Source organism: Salvelinus alpinus, chromosome 9 (genome assembly GCF_045679555.1).
Source record: "Salvelinus alpinus chromosome 9, SLU_Salpinus.1, whole genome shotgun sequence".
NCBI classification, from domain to species: domain Eukaryota; kingdom Metazoa; phylum Chordata; class Actinopteri; order Salmoniformes; family Salmonidae; genus Salvelinus; species Salvelinus alpinus.
In genome coordinates, this window is record NC_092094.1 from 31948538 (window position 1) to 31969362 (window position 20825).

The following is a 20825-nucleotide window of genomic DNA, read 5'->3' on the forward strand; positions in this document are numbered from 1 at the left end:
TACCATGAAGTATGGTGGTGGCAGAATCATGCTATCGGGATGCTTTTCAGCGGCAGGGACTGGCAGACTGGTAAGGATAGAGGGAACAATGAATGGGGACAAATACAGGCAAATCCTTGATATAAACCTGCTTCAGAGTGCAAACGACCTTAGACTAGTGCACATATTTACATTCCAACAGGACAAAGACCCCAAGCATACAGCCAAAGAAATGCCTGAATGGCTTCAGAACAAGAATGTGAAAGTCCTTGAGTGGCCCAGCCAAAGCCCAGACTTGAATCCCATTGAAAAACTACTGTGGAAAAACTTGAAGATTGCTGTTCACTGTCGCTTCCCATCTAACTTAACAGAGTTTGAGAAGATCTGCAAGGAAGAATGGGAGAAAATCCCCAAATCCACAAGTGCAAAGCTGATAAAGACATACCCAAGATGACTCAAAGCTGTAATTTCCGCCAAAGGTGTTTCTACAAAGTCTTGACTCAGGAGTGTCAATACTTATATAAATTAGATATTTCTGTATTTTATTTTCAATGAATTTGCTAAAAACAATTCTAAACATGTTTTCACTTTGTCATGATGGGGTATTGTGTGTAGAAGGGTGAGAAAAATAACCAATTTAATCAATTTTGAATTCAGGCTGTAACACAACAAAAGGTGGAATAAGTCAAGGGGTAGGACAACTTTCTGAAGGCACTGTAGTCTGGTGCATATTCTGTAGACTATTGGGAGTCAATGCTGCCAGATTACAAATTGTTCATAAATTCATGAACCAATATCATACAATTTTTTATAAAAAGAGCTCACTCAAAGCATCTTGTTATCCTATCTTACACCTCCCATGAAAGACATGACCGGCAACTATAGACATTGGGTATCCTTAACAATTGTTCTAAAATAAAGCACAACAGTTACTTTAGAGTAGCCTAACTACTTTGATGAAATATATGCTCTTTACTTACTGTTTCATGTGGCATAGGGTTGAATCCACAGAAGTTGCAGACAGTGTTCTTGCATTCTGTGCAGGTATTGTAGTTGGGAGGATCCTTGGAGTCCTTGTTGAGTTCCACCTTGCAGAGTGGACAGGTGGACTGGCCTGCTTTGGGAGCTGGATGGGAGGATGCTGCTACCTGTGGAGGCTCTGATGGGGGTTTGTCCACTTTGGCCTGTACTGATGGGGGGATCTTGGCATGCTGGGGTTGCTCTATTTTTTGAGCAGCAGGCGGGTTGGTGTCTTTTGCAGGGGGCATCTTGGGAGACATCTGGGCCAGTGCAGACATCTTGGGGGAAGCTGGCGGTGTGGTGCGGGGCTCATACTGAACACCAGAGGTTATCAAAGTAGACGCAGAGCTGAAGATGGAAGAGCCAAAGCCAAACATCTTCCCAGACACTGAGTCTTCAGGCTTTGACTGAGCAGGCTGAGATTTAGCACCACCAAAGCCAAAAAAGCCTCCTGACTCCTGCTTGGTGGGCTGGGCCTGTGGTGCTGGTACAGTTTTGGCATTAGAGGCTCCACCTTTTGGAAGCTGTTGCTGAGGCTTCGAAGGCTCTGCTAGGGGCCGAGGAGGCTGGCCTTGTTGTTGTGGAGTCTTCTGCTGCGTAGGTTGTTGGACAAGGGTTGTAGTTGGTTTGTCCACTGGCTTCTGGTCCTGCTGTGAAGCCATTGCTGGAGATGCCTCCTTCTGTGGTGAGCCTGGTGCTGGGGTCTTGTTGTCTTTCTCTGAAGCAGGAGTCATTGACACCTTTTTGGGTGAGGCTGTTTTATGGCCCACTTGTTTGGGACCAGCAGGTCTGGGAGTCTCCTTCTGTTTAGGTCCAACAGGTATAGCAAACTTGGGAGAAGCTGGCGGTGTGGTGCGGGGCTCATCCTGAACAGTTGAGGTGATCAAAGTGGATGCAGAGTTGAAGATGGAGGAACCAAAGCCAAACATCTTCCCAGACACTGACTCTTCAGGCTTTGAGGGAGCGGGTTGAGAGGCTGAAGTCACTGGCTCTATTCTGGGTGAGGCTGGTGTAGGAGCCACTTTTTGTTGACCAGCTGGTGTGGGAGTCTCATTTCGAGTTGTAACAGGTGCGACAGTGTATTTTTGAGGAGCAGCAGATGTGGAGACTTTGTTTGGCGAGGGTTTCATCATAGTAGGTCCAGGAGATTCCATTCCTCCTAGTGCTCTCTGCATCTGACAGTTCAGACACAGCCACTCCTTCACCTGACAGAAAAACATACTGTTAATATTCATATCATATACTCAGTGGCCATACATTTGACACTTACTAAAAAAAAGCTCTTAATCATGCTTTTTATCAAGAGTAAGAAATTAATCACGTTCTTACCTCTGTAACATTCGGCATGGGGTTAAATCCACAGAGGTTGCAGACAGTGTTCTTGCATTCCGTGCAGGTGTTGTAGTTGGGAGGGTCCTTGGATCCCATGTTGAGTTCCACCTTGCAGAGTGGACAAGTGGACTGGTATGCTTTGGGAGCTGGTTGGGAGGATACTGCTCCATTTTGAGGTTCTAATGGGGGTTTGTCCACTTTGGGCTGTACTGATGGGGGGACCTTGGCCTGCTGGGGTTGCTCTGCTTTCTTTTCTGCATTCTGAACAGCAAGTGCTTTTGTCTCCTTTGTAGGCAGCATCTTAAGAGAGGCCAGTGCAGACACCTTGGGGGAAGCTGGAGGTGTGGTGCGGGGCTCATCCTGAACAGCTGAGGTGATCAAAGTGGATGTAGAGCTGAAGATAGAGGAGCCAAAGCCAAACATCTTCCCAGACACTGATTCTTCAGGTTTTGAGGAGGTAGACTGAGATTTGGGACCTCCAAAGCCAAATAAGCCTCCTGAGTCCTGCTTGGGGGGTTGCTGTGTTGCTAAGATGGCACTACTCTGCCTACGCCCAGGAAGTCTGGACTGCTGTGGTGGTGTCTGAGGTTCTGATGTTCTTGGCATCTGTGGTGACATCTGAGCAGGTGCTGGATTGGCTGGTTTCCCAGGCTCCTGCTTTGGGGAATTGATTTTAGTGTCTGGCTTTGGAGTTTCCTGAAGCTGTACTTGTGGCAGGGGCTGTGTAGCCAGCTGTTCCCGCGCAGGCATTTGATTTTCTGGCTGCTGTAAAGGTTGAACAGTCTCGTTCTGCTTGGTTGTAGGTGTCGCTGATTGCTCCACTGACTTTTGAACAATTGCAGGTTTCTGGTTGTCATTTGAGATCTCAATAGATGAAGCCTCTTTTTTAAGTAGGGTATGAACTGTTGGAGTATCTTTTGTTTTGGGTGAACATGGAATGGGGGCCTCTTTGCTCTGTATTTCAGCTGGAGCTTGGACCTCTTTAGTTTCTTCTGCTCCCAAAGGTGGGGCTTCCTTCTTCAGAGGTAAACCAGATGGAACAGCCTCTTTATCTTGCGTTGAATCTGGTTTTGGGGCCAACTTTCTGTCTGGTGACCCTGGCAGTTGAGGTTCCTTCTTCTTTTGGGGTGAGGCTGGGGGTGGTGCCTCCTTGGTGAGAGGTGATGCACGCACCTCCTTGGAGAATGGTAAAAAAGGAGTCGGTGCCTCCTTGATGAGAGGGGAGGCAGGAGTTTGTTCCTCCTTGGTGAGAGCTGAGGCAGGAGTTAGTGCCTCCTTGATGATAGGGGAGGCAGTAGTTGGTTCCTCCTTGGTGATAGGGGAGGCAGTAGTTGGTTCCTCCTTGGTGAGAGCTGAGGCAGGAGTTCGTGCCTCCTTGATGAGAGAGGAGGCAGGAGTTGGTTCCTCCTTAGCGAGAGCTGAGGCAGGAGTTGGTGCCTCCTTGATGAGAGGGGAGGCAGGAGTTGGTTCCTCCTTGGTGAGAGCTGAGGCAGGAGATGGTTCCTCCTTGGTGAGAGCTGAGGCAGGAGATGGTTCCTCCTTGGTGAGAGCTGAGGCAGGAGATGGTTCCTCCTTGGTGAGAGCTGAGGCAGGAGATGGCTCCTCCTTGGTGAGAGCTGAGGCAGGTGTTGGTGCCTCCTTGATGAGAGAGGCAGAAACCTTATTGACAGGTAAAGCTGGGATCGGGACCTCATTCACAAGGGACACACCTGGTGGTGCAGGAACCTTTTTCTTTTGTGGTGACATTTTGGATGAGGCTGGCAAACGAGCCTCCTTTTGTGGTGCAGCAAGTGTGGTAGTCTCCTTTTCGTTTTGAAATTCAGCAGATGCAGCATCCTCCTTTTGAGGAGCAACAGGTGTAGAGACCTTGCTGGGCAAGGGTTGATGTTTCATCATGGGAGGTCCTGGGGGTTCCATTCCTCCTAGTGCTCTCTGCATCTGGCAGTTCAGACACAGCCACTCTTTCACCTGGAAAAAAGTAAGAGTATAATTTTTTTAAACAGTGTAAACTATAATAATAAAACTGAAAATGACAGGCCGTATGCCCAATGCATATATCTGAAAACATTTAAACAAAAAATGACTACCTGCTTACTATAATACTTGCATTTTCACTAACCTCTGTAACATGTGTCATGGGGTTAAATCCACAGAGGTTGCAGACAGTGTTCTTGCATTCTGTGCAGGTGTTGTAGTTGGGAGGATCCTTGGAGTCCATGTTGAGTTCCACCTTGCAGAGTGGACATGTAGATTGGCCTGCTTTGGGAGCTGGTTGGGAGGATGCTGCTCCCTTTGGAGGCTCTGATGGGGGTTTGTCCACTTTGGCCTGTACTGATGGGGGAACCTTGGCCTGCTGGAGTTGCTCTGCTTTCTTCTCATCTGCTTTCTGAACAGCAGGTGGTTTGGTCTCCTTTGCAGGGGGCATCTTGGGAGAGGCCTGGGCTGCTGCAGACACCTTGGGGGAAGCTGGCTGTGTGGTGCGGGGCTCCTCATGAACAGCTGAGGTGATCAAAGTGGACGCAGAGCTGAAGATGGAGGAGCCAAAGCCAAACATCTTCCCAGACACTGACTCTTCAGGCTTTGAGGGGAAAGATTCAGATTTAGCACCACCAAAGCCAAATAAGCCTCCTGATTCCTGCTTGGGGGGTTGCTTTGTGGCTGGGAAGGCACTACTCTGCCTACGCCCAGGGCTGGGCTGCTGTGGTGGTTTATGAGGTTCTGATGTTCTCCGGTTCCCCTGTGGTGCCTTCTGAGCAGGCCCATGGCTTGCATGTTTTTGAGTGTCTGCTGCTTTTGCAACTTTATCATTTGATATATCAGGCTCTGATTTTGGTGCCCCTGCTGAGGGCTGCTGAGGCTGTTCTTGTTGTTTTGGAGTCTTCTGTTGTTGAGGTTGTTGGACAAGGGTTGGAGGTGGTTTGTCTACTGGCTTCTGGTCTTGCTGTGAAGCCACTGCCGGAGAAACCTGCTTCTTCTGTGGCAAGCCTGGTTCTGGTGCGTTCTTCTCTTTCATTGAAGCAGGGGTCACGGTTTCCTTTTTGGCTGAGGCTATAGTAGGGGCCACTTTTTGGGGACCAACTGGTGTGTGAGTCTCCTTCTTTTGAGGTGCAACAGGTGCAGACACCTTGGGGGAAGCTGGCGGTGTGGTGTGGGGCTCCTCCTGAACAGCTGATGTAATAAAAGTGGAGGCAGAGCTGAAGATGGAAGAGCCAAAGCCAAACATCTTCCCAGACACTGATTCTTCAGGCTTTGAGGAGGCAGACTGGGATTTAGGACCTCCAAAGCCAAATAAGCCTCCGGATTCCTGCTTGGGGGCTTGCTTTGTGGCTGGGATGGCACTACTCTGCCTACGCCCAGGGCTGGGCTGCTGTGGTGGTTTAGGAGGTTCTGATGTTCTCCGGTTCTCCAGTGGAGCCTTCTGAGCAGGCATTGGGCTTGCCGGATTTTGAGTGTCTGCTGCTTTAGCAGCTTCAGCTTTTGATACTTCAGCTGCAGGGGGAATTGGTTTCCTTTGAGGGGAGTCTGGGGTTTGACTGTCTTTCTTTGCAGATGCAGCAGCTGTTGCAATATCCTTTTGGGCTGCACTGGGTGTGACAGCGACCGTTTGAGGTGCAGACACCTTGTTGGGAGACGGTTTCATCATGAGGGGTCCAGGGGGTTCCATTCCTCCTAGTGCTCTCTGCATCTGACAGTTCAGACACAGCCACTCCTTCACCGGAAAGAGCAATGTTGTGTTAGATACGTACTGTATACCCCTGTTACCTGTTGGTATAATAGCTGGATAAAATAATTTCAAGGAATCTTCATAAATCTATTGCTGAATATTTCCATGTGAATATACAGTCTGCATACAACATGCCCAGTCATTGCTCTAAGTAACTTGCTTGAATATTATAGTTATAGTTTAATACAAATGTAGCATTTTGTGTAACTAAAGCAATTAATACAAGTAACCTACTAGGTTGCTACAAAAATGTCCCTGTCAATTAAACTTTGAATTTAATTAAATATTGTTTAAAAAAAAAGAACAAATATTTAACCTTTACTTAACTAGTCAGTTAAGAACAAACTCTAATTTACAATGGCGGCCTACCCCAGCCAAATCCTAACTCGGACGACACTGGACCAATTGCGCACCGCCCTATGGGACTCCCAATCACGGCTGGTTGTGATACAGCCTGGAATCTAACCAGGGTTTGTAGTGACGCCTCTAGGACTGAGATGCAGTGCCATAGACCGCTGCGCCACTTGGGAGCTCTGATTAGCAGAGGCAAATTGATAGAGTAACCATAATTGTATTATGTTGAAATGAATTCAAAAAACTGTAATGTATTACCTCAGGAACGTTTGGCATGGGGTTGAATCCACAGAGGTTGCAGACAGTGTTTTTGCATTCAGTGCAGGTGCTGTAGTTGGGAGGGTCCTTGGATCCCTTGTTGAGTTCCACCTTGCAGAGTGGACAGGTAGATTGGCCTGCTTTGGGAGCTGGTTGGGAGGATGCTTCTCCCTTTGGAGGCTCTGATGGGGGTTTGTCCACTTTGGTCTGTACTGATGAGGGGACATTGACCTGCTGGGGTTGCTCTGCTTTCTTCTCCTCTGATCTCAGAGCAGCAGGTGGTTTGGTCTCCTTTGCAGGGGGCATCTTGGGAGAGGTCTGGGCCAGTGCAGACATCTTGGGGGAAGCTGGAGGTGTGGTGCGGGGCTCATCCTGAACAGCTGAGGTGATCAAAGTGGAGGCAGAGCTGAAGATAGAGGAGCCAAAGCCAAACATCTTCCCAGACACAGAGTCTTCAGGCTTTGAGGGGACAGGCTGAGAGGCTCGAGTCACTGGCTCCTTTTTCAGTGAGGTTGGTGAAGTGGCCACTTTTGGAACACCAGCAGGGGTGAGAGTGTCCTTCTTTTGAGGAGCAACAGGTGTCAAGACTTTGCTGATCGAGTGTTTAATCATGGTAGGTCCAGGAGATTCCATTCCTTCAAGAGCTCTCTGCATCTGGCAGTTCAGACACAGCCATTCCTTCACCTGAAATAGTAAGGATGTGTTAGATATATACTGTATACTCAGGTTTCCTGTTGGTATCTAGCGGAGTTCAATTCATGCCAATCTAACTTTACAAATGGCTGAATATGTACATAGGAAGTTACACAGTTGGTATATTTTTGAGGGCCCAGTCATTGTATCAGGAAGCTTACTATAAGGTTGCCTATTTAAAGTTGAAATATAATCATGTATGCTTTTGGGGAAATAATAAGTCAATACAATATCTGTGTGAAAATCTACACAAATTATGACCGGTATAGATTGGTTAAAGCAGCCTATACATACTTGCAGCTTTGCATTTAATAAATAACTTTGTTAAGTTAACACAGGCAAAATGAGAGCCTGCATAATTTGTGTTATCTACAAACCTAGTTCTGTGGAAAAAATAGCTAATGTGTATCATCAAAACAGACTACTGTGATTTGATCATTTAGAAACAAATCAGTGAACGAACATGAGGCTGTACTTTGTAATCTTCTAAAAAGCTGCATCCATAAGTGATAACAGGACATCTGCTTTCTAAAAGCAGTGCACTTGAACTGTCCTGTTCTCTTACCTCTGTTTCATGTGGCATGGGGTTAAATCCACAGAAGTTGCAGACAGTGTTCTTGCATTCTGTGCAGGTGTTGTAGTTGGGAGGATCCTTGGATCCCTTGTTGAGTTCCACCTTGCAGAGTGGACAGGTAGATTGGCCTGCTTTGGGAGCTCGTTGGGAGGATGCTGCTCCCTTTGGAGGCGCTGATGGGGGTTTGTCCACTTTGGTCTGTACTGATGGGGGGACCTTGGCCTGCTGGGGTTGCTCTGCTTTCTTCTCCTCTGATCTCAGAGCAGCAGGTAGTTTGGTCTTGTTTGCAGGGGGCATCTTGGGAGAGGCCTGGACCGGTGCAGACACCTTGGGGGAAGCTGGCGGTGTGGTGCGGGGCTCATCCTGAACAACTGAGGTGATCAACGTGGAGGCAGAGCTGAAGATGGAAGAGCCAAAGCCAAACATCTTCCCAGACACTGACTCTTCACGTTTTGAGGGGACAGGCTGAGAGGCTCGAGTCAATGGCTCTTTTTTGGGTGAAGCTGGTGCAGTGGCCACTTTATGGGGACCAGATGATGTTGGAGTGTCTTTCTTTTGAGGAGCAGCAGGAGCTGAGACTTGGTTGGGTGACGGTTTGGGTTTCATCATGGGATGTTCTGGATCTTCCATTCCTACTAGTCCTCTCTGCATCTGACAGTTCAGGCACAGCCACTCCTTCACCTTAAACATTTTCACATTGTAAGAGGAATACAAATGTGGATACATTTCTTATACAGCTCTTTCTACGCATGATGGAAAGTAACACATGCAAATGTTTCTGCAGTGATATCATCAGACACTTCCCTTACTCTCTGGGACATAAATTGTCCAGCATACTGTGATACATCATTCTTGCTGTTTTGAGATTTAACATGACTTGCAATTTAAGTATTTGGTGTATTGCCAAGTACCAAGCACATTGTAAAAGAGATGTATTGGAACCATCTGAAATTCCACATCTATTCACTATAGGTCTAGTACCATGCTACTGTTGGTAGAATTAATTTGGGTCAATAACAAATCAGGAAATTAAATAGTCATAACGACTTCACATGAGACTTTGCATTGTCTCTCTTTTATAAAGGCCAAAAATTGTCAGTAAATGCAAATACACTAAAATCCCAAACTATTCATACAGGCTAAAACCTTATCACACTGGTTTTTCGTACCATATTTGTATGAGGAGAGACTAAACAAGTAATGAATAGACCAACTGTGCAATGTCTAAAAGTTATTTCTGGAACTGAAATACATTGATCGAAACGAATAGACATTTCAAATCTGAAAGATAACAATTTAATTTCAGAATGACTTGGATTTTCCTATGGATGATTTGTGTAGAGATTATTTATCTATCTAAATAATATTATAAACTGGGTGGTTTGATCCCTGAATGCTGATTGGCTGAAAGCTGTAGTATATCAGACCTTTTACCATGGGTATGACAAAACATGTACTTTTACTGCTCTAACTACATTGGTAACCAGTTTATAATAGCAATAACAACAGCCCTTAGCAGTGGTATATTGGCCATATACCACACCCCCCATGCCTTATTGCTTAAATATAGCACTCATAATTTATTTACACAGTAATAAAGTGATTCTGGTTGTTTTACCTCAGAAATATTTGGCATGGGGTTAAATCCACAGAGGTTGCAGACAGTGTTCTTGCATTCTGTGCAGGTGTTGTAGTTGGGAGGATCCTTGGAGTCCTTGTTGAGTTCCACCTTGCAGAGTGGACAGGTAGATTGGCCTGCTTTGGGAGCTGGTTGGGAGGATGCTGCTCCCTTTGGAGGCGCTGATGGGGGTTTGTCCACTTTGGCCTGTACTGATGAGGGGACATTGGCCTTCTGGGGATGCGCTGCCTTCTTCTCCTCTGCTCTCTGAGCAGCAGGTAGTTTGGTCTGCTTGGCAGGGGGCATCTTGGGAGAGGCCTGGACCGGTGCAGACACCTTGGGGGAAGCTGGCGGTGTGGTGCGGGGCTCATCCTGAACAGCTGAGGTAATCAACGTGGAGGCAGAGCTGAAGATGGAAGAGCCAAAGCCAAACATCTTCCCAGAAACTGACTCTATAGGCTTTGAGGGGTCAGGCTGAGATTTTGTACCACCAAAGTTGAAGAAACCCCCTGACTCATCCTTGGTGGGCTGGGCCTCTGGTGGCACAGCTTTGGCAGGAGAGGCTCCACTTTTTTGAGGCTGTTGCTGAGGCTTCCCAGGCTCCTGCTGTGTGGATGGGGTAGCATTACTCTGCTTAAGCCCAGGTTGGCCTGGCTGCTCTGGTGGTTTCTGAAGCCCTGATGTTCTCCGGTTCTCCTGTATTGTCTTCTGAGCAGGAGCTGAGCTGGCAGGTTTCTGAGGGTCTGCTGCTTTAGCAGCCTCTGTCTTGGGTGGCTGTGTTGCTGATGTAGCAGGTTTCCTCTGAGGGGAGTCTGGTGTTGAAGTGCCTTTCTTTTGGGGTGTGCTGGGTGGGACAGGGGTCTTCTGAGGTGCTGAACCGTTGTTGGGAGAAGGTTGGGGTTTTATCATGGGAGGTCCTGGGGATTCCATTCTCTTCATCTGGCAGTTCAGACACAGCCACTCCTTCACCTGAAGGAAAACAACAGTGTTAAGATGGTCAAATAACATGATACGACATGGTTCAATATCATCTAGTAACCTGATTTCATGTTCAACATAATCAGTAAACAAAAAGCAGTGTTCCTTTCTGCTAATGAACACCTTCATGAAAACATTCACTATGTTCTGTGCCTGTAATCATGAGTTAGTTTTAAGTCTTTGTAGAGGAGCCCAAGCTGATTTTCAATTCCAGTTGCCACTAAACATCAGTAACAAGACATTGCTACTTTGTTGTGTTGAAGCTAAGATGGTTTAAATTCATGTCAGTGTTCTCAAGGAAATTCAAGTATGAAATGAACTATTAGAGAAGACAGCGTTCACCCATTGTGTAAAATAAATTCGTAATTATTTCATGTTTGCTATTTACACATTTTTGGGTAATTAAGCAATTATTGATTGATGTTATTATTCTGTAGCCATTAGACAATAGTATTCAGAGTAAATATTCTATGTTGTATACACAAGAGGCTATACCTTAGCGTAATTCTGTGACTGTCACTTAGGAGGGCGCTGATCACCAGCCTTAAAATGTATTTAAAAAATATATATATATTTCACCTTTATTTAACTAGGTAGGCCAGTTGAGATTAAGTTCTTATTTACAACTGTGACCTGGCCAAGATAAAGCAAAGCAGTGCGACAAAAACAACAACACAGAGTTACACATGGGATAAACAAACGTACAGTCAATAACACAATAGAAAAATCTATATACAGTGTGTGCAAATGTAGTAAGATTAGGGAGGAAAGGCAATAGGCCATAGTGGCGAAATAATTACAATTTAGCATTAACACTGGAGTGATAGATGTGCAGATGATGATGTTGAAGTAGAGATACTGGGGTGCAAAAGAGCAAAAATAAACAAGAAATGGGGATGAGGTAGTTGGGTGGGATATTTACAGATGGGCTGTGTACAGGTGCAGTGATCGGTAACTGCTCTGACAGCTGATGCTTAAAGTTAGTGAGGGAGATATAAGTCTCCAGCTTCAGTGATTTTTGCAATTCGTTCCAGTCATTGGCAGCAGAGATCTGGAAGGAAAGGCGTCCAAAGGAGGAGTTTGGGGATGACCACTGAAATATACCTGCTGGAGCACGTGCTACAGGTGGGTGTTGCTATGGTGACCAGTGAGCTGATATAAGCATCTATAAGTCTAGCAAAGACTTATAGATGACCTGGAGCCAGTGGGTTTGGCGACGAATATGAAGCGAGGGCCAGCCAACGAGAACAGTAGTATATGGGGCTTTGGTGACAAAATGGATGGCACTGTGATAGACTACATCCAATTTGCGGAATAGAGTGTTGGAGGCTATTTTGTAAATGACATCACCGAAGTCAAGGATCGGTAGGATAGTCAGTTTTAAGAGGGTATGTTTAGCAGCATGAGTGAAGGAGGCTTTGTTGCGAAATAGGAAGCCGATTCTAGATTTAAATTTGTATTGGAGATGCTTAATGTGAGTCTGGAAGGAGAATTTACAGTCTAACCAGACACCTAGGTATTTGTAGTTGTCCACATATTCTAAGTCAGAACCGTCCAGAGTAGTGATGCTAGTCGGACGGGCGGATGCAGGCAGCAATCGGTTGAAGAGCATGCATTTAGTTTTACTAGCATTTAAGAGCAGTTGGAGGCCATGGAAGGAGAGTTGTATGGCATTGAAGCTCGTCTGGAGGTATGGTAACACAGAGTCCAAAGAAGGGCCAGAAGTATACAGAATGGTGTGGTCTGCGTAGAGATGGATCAGAGAATCACCAGCAGCAAGAGCGACATCATTGATATATACAGAGAAAAGAGTCGGCCCGAGAATTGAACCCTGTGAAACCCCCATAGAGACTGCCAGAGGTTCGGACAACAGGTCCTCCGATTTAACACACTGAACTCTATCTGAGATGTAGTTGGTGAACCAGGCGAGGCAGTCATTTGAGAAACCAAGGCTGTTGAGTCTGCCGATAAGAATGTGGTGATTGACAGAGTCGAAAGCCTTGGCCAGGTCGATGAAGACGGTTGCACAGTAATGTCTTTTATCAATGACGGTTATGATATCGTTTAGGACCTTGAGCGTGGCTGAGGTGCACCCATAACAAGCTTGGAAACCAGATTGCATAGCGGAGAAGGTATGGTGGGATTCGAAATGGTCGGTGATCTGTTTGTTAATTTGGCTTTCAAATACTTTAGAAAGGCAGGGCAGGATAGATACAGGTCTATAACAGTTTGGGTCTAGAGTGTCTCTCCCTTTGAAGAGGGGGATGACCGCGGCAGCTTTCCCATCTTTAGGGATCTCAGACAATATGAAAGAGGTTGAACAGGCTAGTAATAGCGGTTGCAACAATTGCAGCGGATAATTTTAGAAAGAGAGGGTCCAGATTGTCTAGCCCGGCTGATTTGTAGGGGTCCAGATTTCAGAACATCAGCTATCTGGATTTGGGCGAAGGAGAAGCAGGGGGGGGGGCTTGGGCAAGTTGATGAGGGAAGTGCAGAGCTGTTGGCCGGGGTTGGGGTAGCCAGGTGGAAAGCATGGCCAGCGTAGAAAAATTCTTATTGAAATTCTCGATTATCGTAGATTTATCGGTGGTGACAGTGTTTCCTAGCCTCAGAGCAGTGAGCAGCTGGGAGGAGGTGCTCTTATTCTCCATTGACTTTACAGTGTCCCAGAACTTTTGGGAATTTGTGCTACAGGATGCAAATTTCTGTTTGAAAAAGTTAGCCTTTGCTTTCTTAACTGCCTGTGTATATTGGTTCCTAACTTCCCTGAAGAATTGCATATCGCGGGGGCTTTTCGGTGCTAATGCAATACGTCACAGGATGTTTTTGTGCTGGTCAAGGGCAGTCAAGTCTGGCGTGAACCAAGGGCTATATCTGTTATTAGTTCTACATTTTTTTAATGGGGCATGCTTATTTAAGATGATGAGGAAAGCACTTTTAAAGAATAACCAGGCATCCTCTATTGACGGGATGAGGTCAATATCCTTCCATGTGTCCTACATAGCTCCCTGCCTGCACTCACAACTCCAATGGCCCCTACTGTAAATAATAACAATAATAATAATAATTGATTTGACATGCAAAAAGTATTCAGACCCCTTGACTTTATTCACATTTTATTATGTTACAGACTTATTCTAAAATGGATACAATTGTTTTTTTCCCTCATCAATCTAAACACAATACCCCAAAATAACAAAGCAAAAAAAGGTTTGTATTTTTTTTTGCAGATGTATAAAAAATAAAAAACTGAAATATCAGATTTACAGAAGTATTCAGACCCTTTACTCAGTACTTTGTTAAAGCACCATTGGCAGCGATTAAAGCCTTGAGTCTTCTATGGTATGACGCTACAAGCTTGGCACACCTGTATTTGGGGAGTTTCTCCCATTATTCTCTGCATATCCTCTCATGCTCTTTCAAATTGGATGGGAGCATCGCTGCACAGCTATTATTTGGTCTCTCCAGAGGTGTTCGATCAGGTTCAAGTCCGGGCCTTTGGCTGAGCCACTCAAGGACATTCAGAGACTTGTACCGAATACACTTCTGCGTTGTCTTGGCTGTGTGCTTAGGGTCGTTGTCCTGTTGGAAATTGAACTTTCGCCTCACTCTGAGGTCCTGAGCGCTCTGGAGCAGATTTTCATCAAGAATCTCTCTGTACTTTACTTCGTTCATCTTTCCCTCAATCCTGACTAGTCTCCAAGTCCCTGTAGCTGAAAAACATCCCCACAGCATAATGCTGACACCACCATGCTTCACCTTAGGGATGGTGCCAGGTTTCCTCCAGACGCGACACTTGGCATTCAGGCCATAGAGTTCAATCTTGATTTCATCAGACCAGAGAATCTTGTTTCTCATGGTCTGAGAGTCTTTGGCAAACTCCAAGCAGGCTGTCAAGTGCCTTTAACTGAGGTGTGGCTTCAATCTACCATAAAGGCCTGAATGGTGGAGTGCTGCAGAGATGGTTGTCCTTCTGGAAGGTTCTCCCATCTCCACATAGGAACTCTGGAGCTTTGTCAGAGTGACCATCGGGTTCTTGGTCTCCTCCCTGACCAAGGCTCTTCTCCCCCGATTACTCAGTTTGGTCGGGCAGGCCAGCTCTAGGAAGAGTCTTGGTGGTTCCAAACGTCTTCCATTTAAGAATGATGGAGGCCACTGTGTTCTTGGGGACCTTCAATGCTGCAGAAATTTTTTGGTACCCTTCCCCAGATCTGTGCCTCAACACAACCCTGTCTTGGAGCTCTACGGACAATTCCTTCGACCTCATGGCTTGGTTTTTGCTCTGACATGCACTGTCAACTGTGAGACCTTATATTTTCTAAATCATGTCCCATCAATTGAATTTCCCACAGGTGGACTCCAATCAAGTTGTAGGAACATCTCAAGGATGATCAATGGAAACAGGATGCACCTGAGTTCAATTTCGAGTCTCATAGTAAAGGGGCTGAATACTTATGTCAATAAGGTATTTCTGTTTTCTATTTTTAATACATTTGCAAACATTTATAAAAATCTGTTTTCACTTTGTCATTATGGGGTAGTGTGTGTAGATTGATGAGGATTTTTTTTATTTAATCCATGTTTTAATACTTTCCAAATGCACTGTATATACTGCTTTTCTAGACATCCAAAGCGCTTTACATAGCAAGGGGGAAGCTCACCTCATCCACCACCAATGTGTAGCACGCACTTGGGTGATGCACGGCAACCAATTTACGGCAGAACCCTCACCACACATCAGCTATCAGGTGGAGAAGTGAGGAGTGATATATGCCAATTAGGAATGAGAGGTGATTAGGTGGCCGGGGTTAACATCCCTACTCTTACAATAAGTGCCATCAGATTATTTTGTGACCACAGTGAGTCAGGATACCCGTTTAACATCCCATCTGAAAGACGGCACCCTACTCAAGGCAATGTTCCCATCACTGCCCTGGGGCATTGGGATCTCCTTAGACCAGAGGGAAGCGTGCCTCCCCACTGGCCCTCCAACACCACCTCCAGCTGCATCTGGTCTCCCGTCCAGGGACTGACCAGGACCGACCATGCTGAGCTTCAAAGGCAAGCCAGCAGTGGGATACTGTAAATGGTCAGGGGACCATCAGGTCTCCATACTGGAGCTTGGTGATTTAATCTGTTTATCTGCTCTCTGATAGTGATACCGCCCTCCTGAGGGAAGCACATAATGCAGGCTATCAGACCAAAGGCCACTTGTGGAAAAGTTTACCATACCTCCCACTGCCTCCTGTAATGGGTCGGGGCCTCTGTGATGGTAAGAGAGTCACAGGTCTGCATAAAGCAATGATAACACTAACTGATCTTATCAGCTCTAAGAAATGTGCTGTTTACCAAGTCACAGGTGAAACTATTCTCAGTTTCTCTTTATGGTACTGCAGTGACTGTCAGATCAAACAGCAGGTTGACATTTATTGTCATGAGTCTTGTCCTGAAGGCAGAAATGAGCGACTTTCACCAAAGTAAAAATTGTCTATATTGTAAAAAGTCATGAAAACAAAAATGCGATTTTTGGTCTTAATTTAAGGTTAGGGTTAGACATTAGGGTTAGCAGTGTAGTTAAGGTTAGGGCTAAGGTTAGGGTTAGGTTTAAATCAGATTTTATGACTTTGTGGCTGTGCTAGCTAGTGACCACGCTGCAGAGCTGCCTCCAGAATAAGATTCATTATGAAAAATGCTAACCTGCGATCAAACACCTCAATTATCTCAATCACAGTAGTGGGTCTATATAACCCACTCTACTCACAAACATAGCAAGCTCTCCATTCTGCAGATTACTAGTGTAGGCCCTTATCATGAGTCTATACCAGCATCACGTGAGATCAAGTGGCCTTGGACTGTCCTTGCCAATCTACCCTACAAACAGTGTGCATTGAATTACAGAGTCAAGTGTCAAGTCCTTTTGTGCTGCAGATAACCTAGAAGACGGAGTGTCCATTTAGAGCACCAGCCAACATGGTGTTCCCTGACAGCGTAGCGCAGCCTGGGGATAAAAGGGCTATATCTACAGCAGCTTTCAACCTGGCACAAACACGCGTCATTACCGCGCCAGCATGGATTTAGCTGTGAATATCTCACTAAAACCATTATGCTGAATGCATCTCTATCAGAAACCATCACAAAGCATGTCAGTGAGGGTATAAGATGCAATCCTAGCCAGGCATTGGGGAACCCAGCACAGTGGTCTGGAATTACACTTGAAGGTGTGTGCTTGCTTTGGTTATACGCTTTGGGTCAGAATAGTGCCTCTGGAGCGATAATATATAATTGTGTGCATTCACCAGATTGATTATTGTGCTACAGCCTTGCATCCGTCTCTACACAGTGAAGCAAGACTAGCTTTACTCTGCTCCAATGAACATTGATGATGAGCGATTTGACAGAATGACTCATTAGGCAAGCCAGTTAAAACTCTCTTAGAGATAATTATATCCTAAAAATAGCTTGCTTTATAACCATCATGTACACCAGAGTGCATCTGAGTGGCAGTGATAATGTAGGCCTTACCCACTAATCACTGTGTAGAAATCAGAACTTAGTGTGACGTGGGGCCTGTTTACATGACCCTTTCTGAAACCCAGTCTCTGGCTCAACGCAGGATCGATTGCATGATTGCAAATGAATGAGTCGTTAGAATCAAATTGTGAGATTTAACAGCTTGTAGTAAAGTGGTGGCAGCTAATTAATATTACCTAGCATTATACTTTATACTGAAGCGGTCAATTTTGAAGGGATTGTGACAGTGAAATAGCATCTTCTAAAATATTATAGTGACACCACAGCAACAATGGGTCCACATAGGTTAATGCCAGCATTGCCAGGGCATAGAAGCACTGTAGATGTGAAAATATTGTTATAATATTAATCAATAAATACAGCCACAGAGCAGTGAAAATGATACAGCCATCTTACCTCTGTAACATTCGGCATGGGGTTAAATCCACAGAGGTTGCAGACAGTGTTCTTGCATTCTGTGCAGGTGTTGTAGTTGGGAGGATCCTTGGAGTCCTTGTTGAGTTCCACCTTGCAGAGTGGACAGGTAGAATGGCCTGCTTTGGGAGCTGGTTGGGAGGATGCTGCTCCCTTTGGAGGCGCTGATGGGGGTTTGTCCACTTTGGCCTGTACTGATGAGGGGACATTGGCCTTCTGGGGATGCGCTGCTTTCTTCTCCTCTGCTTTCTGAGCAGCAGGTAGTTTGGTCTCGTTTGCAGGGGGCATCTTGGGGGAAGCTGGCGGTGTGAGGCGGGGCTCATCCTGAACAGCTGAGGTGATCAACGTGGAGGCAGAGCTGAAGATGGAAGAGCCAAAGCCAAACATCTTCCCAGACACTGACTCTTCAGGCTTTGAGGGGTCAGGCTGAGATTTTGCACCACCAAAGTCGAAGAAACCCCCTGACTCATCCTTGGTGGGCTGGGCCTCTGGTGGCACAGCTTTGGCAGGAGAGGCTCCACTTTTTTGAGGCTGTTGCTGAGGCTTCCCAGGCTCCTGCTGTGTGGATGGGGTAGCATTACTCTGCTTAAGCCCAGGTTGGCCTGGCTGCTCTGGTGGTTTCTGAAGCCCTGATGTTCTCCGGTTCTCCTGTATTGTCTTCTGAGCAGGAGCTGAGCTGGCAGGTTTCTGAGGGTCTGCTGCTTTAGCAGCCTCTGTCTTGGGTGGCTGTGTTGCTGATGTAGCAGGTTTCCTCTGAGGGGAGTCTGGTGTTGGAATGTCTTTGTTCTGTGGTGCAGGAGATGTAGAGGCTTTTTGGGGTGAAGGTTGGGGCTTCATCTTAGGGGGTCCAGGTGGGTAAGAGCCTCCGAGTGCTCTCTGCATCTGGCAGGTCAGACATAACCACTCCTTACCCTGCAATAGAAATCATGGTTTTAGCATCATATACTGATTTTCTTTAACAAAACAAATCTGTGAACCATTATCATGATCAAGTTCATGATCTATCTTTTTTTCTAAATTCATACTAGTAGTACATAATGAAGGTTATCATTTATTGTTCAAAATATGTGAATATTAGAATAACATTGTGTCTTCGTCTTTACATTACAGGCAACTACCCTCCTACCATGTTAATGACTGTAGTGAGCATGCTGACTGAACTGTCACTAAATCAGATTACTCTCTTGAAGCAGCCTGCTAAGTGGTAACTAAAGTCAATAATCAAGATGGCCAGGCTCAATTATGCTCAATTCTCCACTGTACACTAACATATCCAAATAGTTTGACATAGAATGGGATTCATAGTACAAATTCTGCAAGGTGAACTAAGGTTAAAAAGAAGATATTAGGCCTACTGTTAAATAACTGATAAATTACTAACAATATACAGCACCAGTCAAAAGTTTGGAAACAAGGGTTTGTCTTTATTTTTAAAGAAAAAAACACAGAGAATGCCAAGAGTGTAAAGCTGTCATCAAGGCAAAGGGTGGCAACTTTGAAGAATCTCAAATATAAAATATATTTTGATTTGTTTAACACTTTTTTGGTTACTACATGATTCCATATGTGTTATTTCATAGTTTTGATGTCTTCACTATTATTCTACAATGTAGAAAATAGTAAAAATAAAGAAAAACCCTTGAATGAGTAGGTGTGTCCAAACTTTTGACTGGTACTGTATACTTCAGCAATAAGGCCTGGGGGGTGTGGTATATGGCCAATATAACACGGCTAAGGGCTGTTCTTATGCACAACGCAACGCGGAGTGCCTGGTATATTGGCCATATACCACAAACCCCCGAGGAGCCTTATTGCTATTATAAACTGGTTACCAGAGTAATGACAGCAGTAAAACTAAACATTTTGTAATATCCGTGGTATACGGTCTGATATACCATGCCTTTCAGCCAATCAGAATTCAAGGGTCAAACCACTCAGTTTCTAATGTTAAATATATACTGGAATGAATCTCTTCTTACACCCGAGTCAGGAGGACTGAAGCCACACAAGCTGCAGACGACAGTCTTACACTGTGTGCAGGTGTTATGGTTGGGTGGCTCCTTGGTGTTCAGGTTGAGTCCAGTAGTGTTACACACTGGACACAGGGGTTTAGCTCCAGCCATAGGTCCAGCATTAGACTGAGTCCCAGGTTTACCAGAAGCCTGCTGCTGTGGTGTAGTCCTGGGGGAGCCCTGCTGCTGAGTCCCAGTCTTAGGGAACCCTTGTGGCTGAACTCCAACCTTAGGGGACCCTTGCTGTTGTGGTCCACCCTTAGAAGGGGTTTGCTGTTGAGCTTCAACCTTAGGTGAACCTTGTTGTTGGGGTCCAATTTTAGTAGGAGCTTGATGTTGAGCCCCAACTTTATGTGAACCTTGCTGTTGGGGTCCACTTTTAGCAGGGGCTTGCTGTTGAGCTCCAACCTTAGGTGAACCTTGCTGTTGTGGTCCACACTTAGGAGCGTGTTGTTGAGCCCCAACCTTAGGTGACCATTGTTGTTGTGGTCCACCCTTAGCAGGGGCTTGCTGTTGAGCCCCTACCACAGGGGAATCTTGTTGTGGTCCAGCTTTAGGAGGTCCTTGCTGCTGGGGGGCTTGTTGTAGTCCTCCTTTACCAGGTCCTTCCTGTTGAGGCCCACCTTTATGAGGTCCTTGCTGTTGAGGTCCACCCTTACCAGGGGCTTCCTGTTGTGGTCCACCCTTACCAGGGGCTTCCTGTTGTGGTCCACCCTTAGCAGGGGCTTGCTGTTTTGGTCCACCCTTAGTGGAGGCTTGCTGCCCGCTAGGTTTGTCTGCTTGACCAGCCTGGCCATTCCCCTGGAGCTGGGGTCCTCCCTGTTTAGGAGGTGCCTGGTCCTGTTTCCAATGTCCCTGTTGCGGGGCCTTCCGAGGGCCAGGACCTGACCCAGGCTGCTGAGTGCCTGCTTTCTGTTTGTCCCCCTCCGCATTATCCCCAAACAGACTTCCTCTGACAGCAGAAGAGACAGAGCTGAGGGGGTTCGCACCGCTTAAAAAGTTCGAGAACATGGCAGGTTCCTCCTCGCTGGACTCTACAGAGCTGCCTGAGTCAGAGCAGGAGCTGTCCTCTCTCTTCTCTCCTGCAGGGGCCTGGGGAGGAACTGGGGCTGGGGGTAGGGCATCTACCGCCCCACTACTGATGTCACTGCTACTACTGCTACTGTTGCTGCTGCTGCCTGGGCTCTCCTCTGGTTCAAATTCTACACCAGACTTCCTACAGAGACGATAGAGAGGGTGACAGGGGGGAGGGGGAGCAGGTAGAGAGACGGGCATGTGAAAGAGAAAGAGAGAGAGAGAACGAGAGAGAGAGAGAGAGAGAGACAGACAGAGAGAGTG

General features: G+C 46.1%; 1 protein-coding gene across 1 annotated transcript in view; it reads right to left on the reverse strand.

The window, feature by feature from the left end:
* The window catches only part of LOC139530943 (uncharacterized), a 115793-nt gene that overhangs the window by 88137 nt on the left and 6831 nt on the right, over positions 1-20825 (reverse strand). The window contains exons 3-10 of the mRNA XM_071327749.1: positions 19455-20703; positions 17458-18387; positions 9553-10521; positions 7926-8615; positions 6668-7351; positions 4451-6040; positions 2329-4299; positions 960-2204 (exon numbers count right to left, since the gene is read on the reverse strand). Coding sequence (XP_071183850.1) covers positions 960-2204; positions 2329-4299; positions 4451-6040; positions 6668-7351; positions 7926-8615; positions 9553-10521; positions 17458-18387; positions 19455-20703 — 9328 coding nt within the window. The remainder of the gene's footprint in view (positions 1-959; positions 2205-2328; positions 4300-4450; positions 6041-6667; positions 7352-7925; positions 8616-9552; positions 10522-17457; positions 18388-19454; positions 20704-20825) is intronic.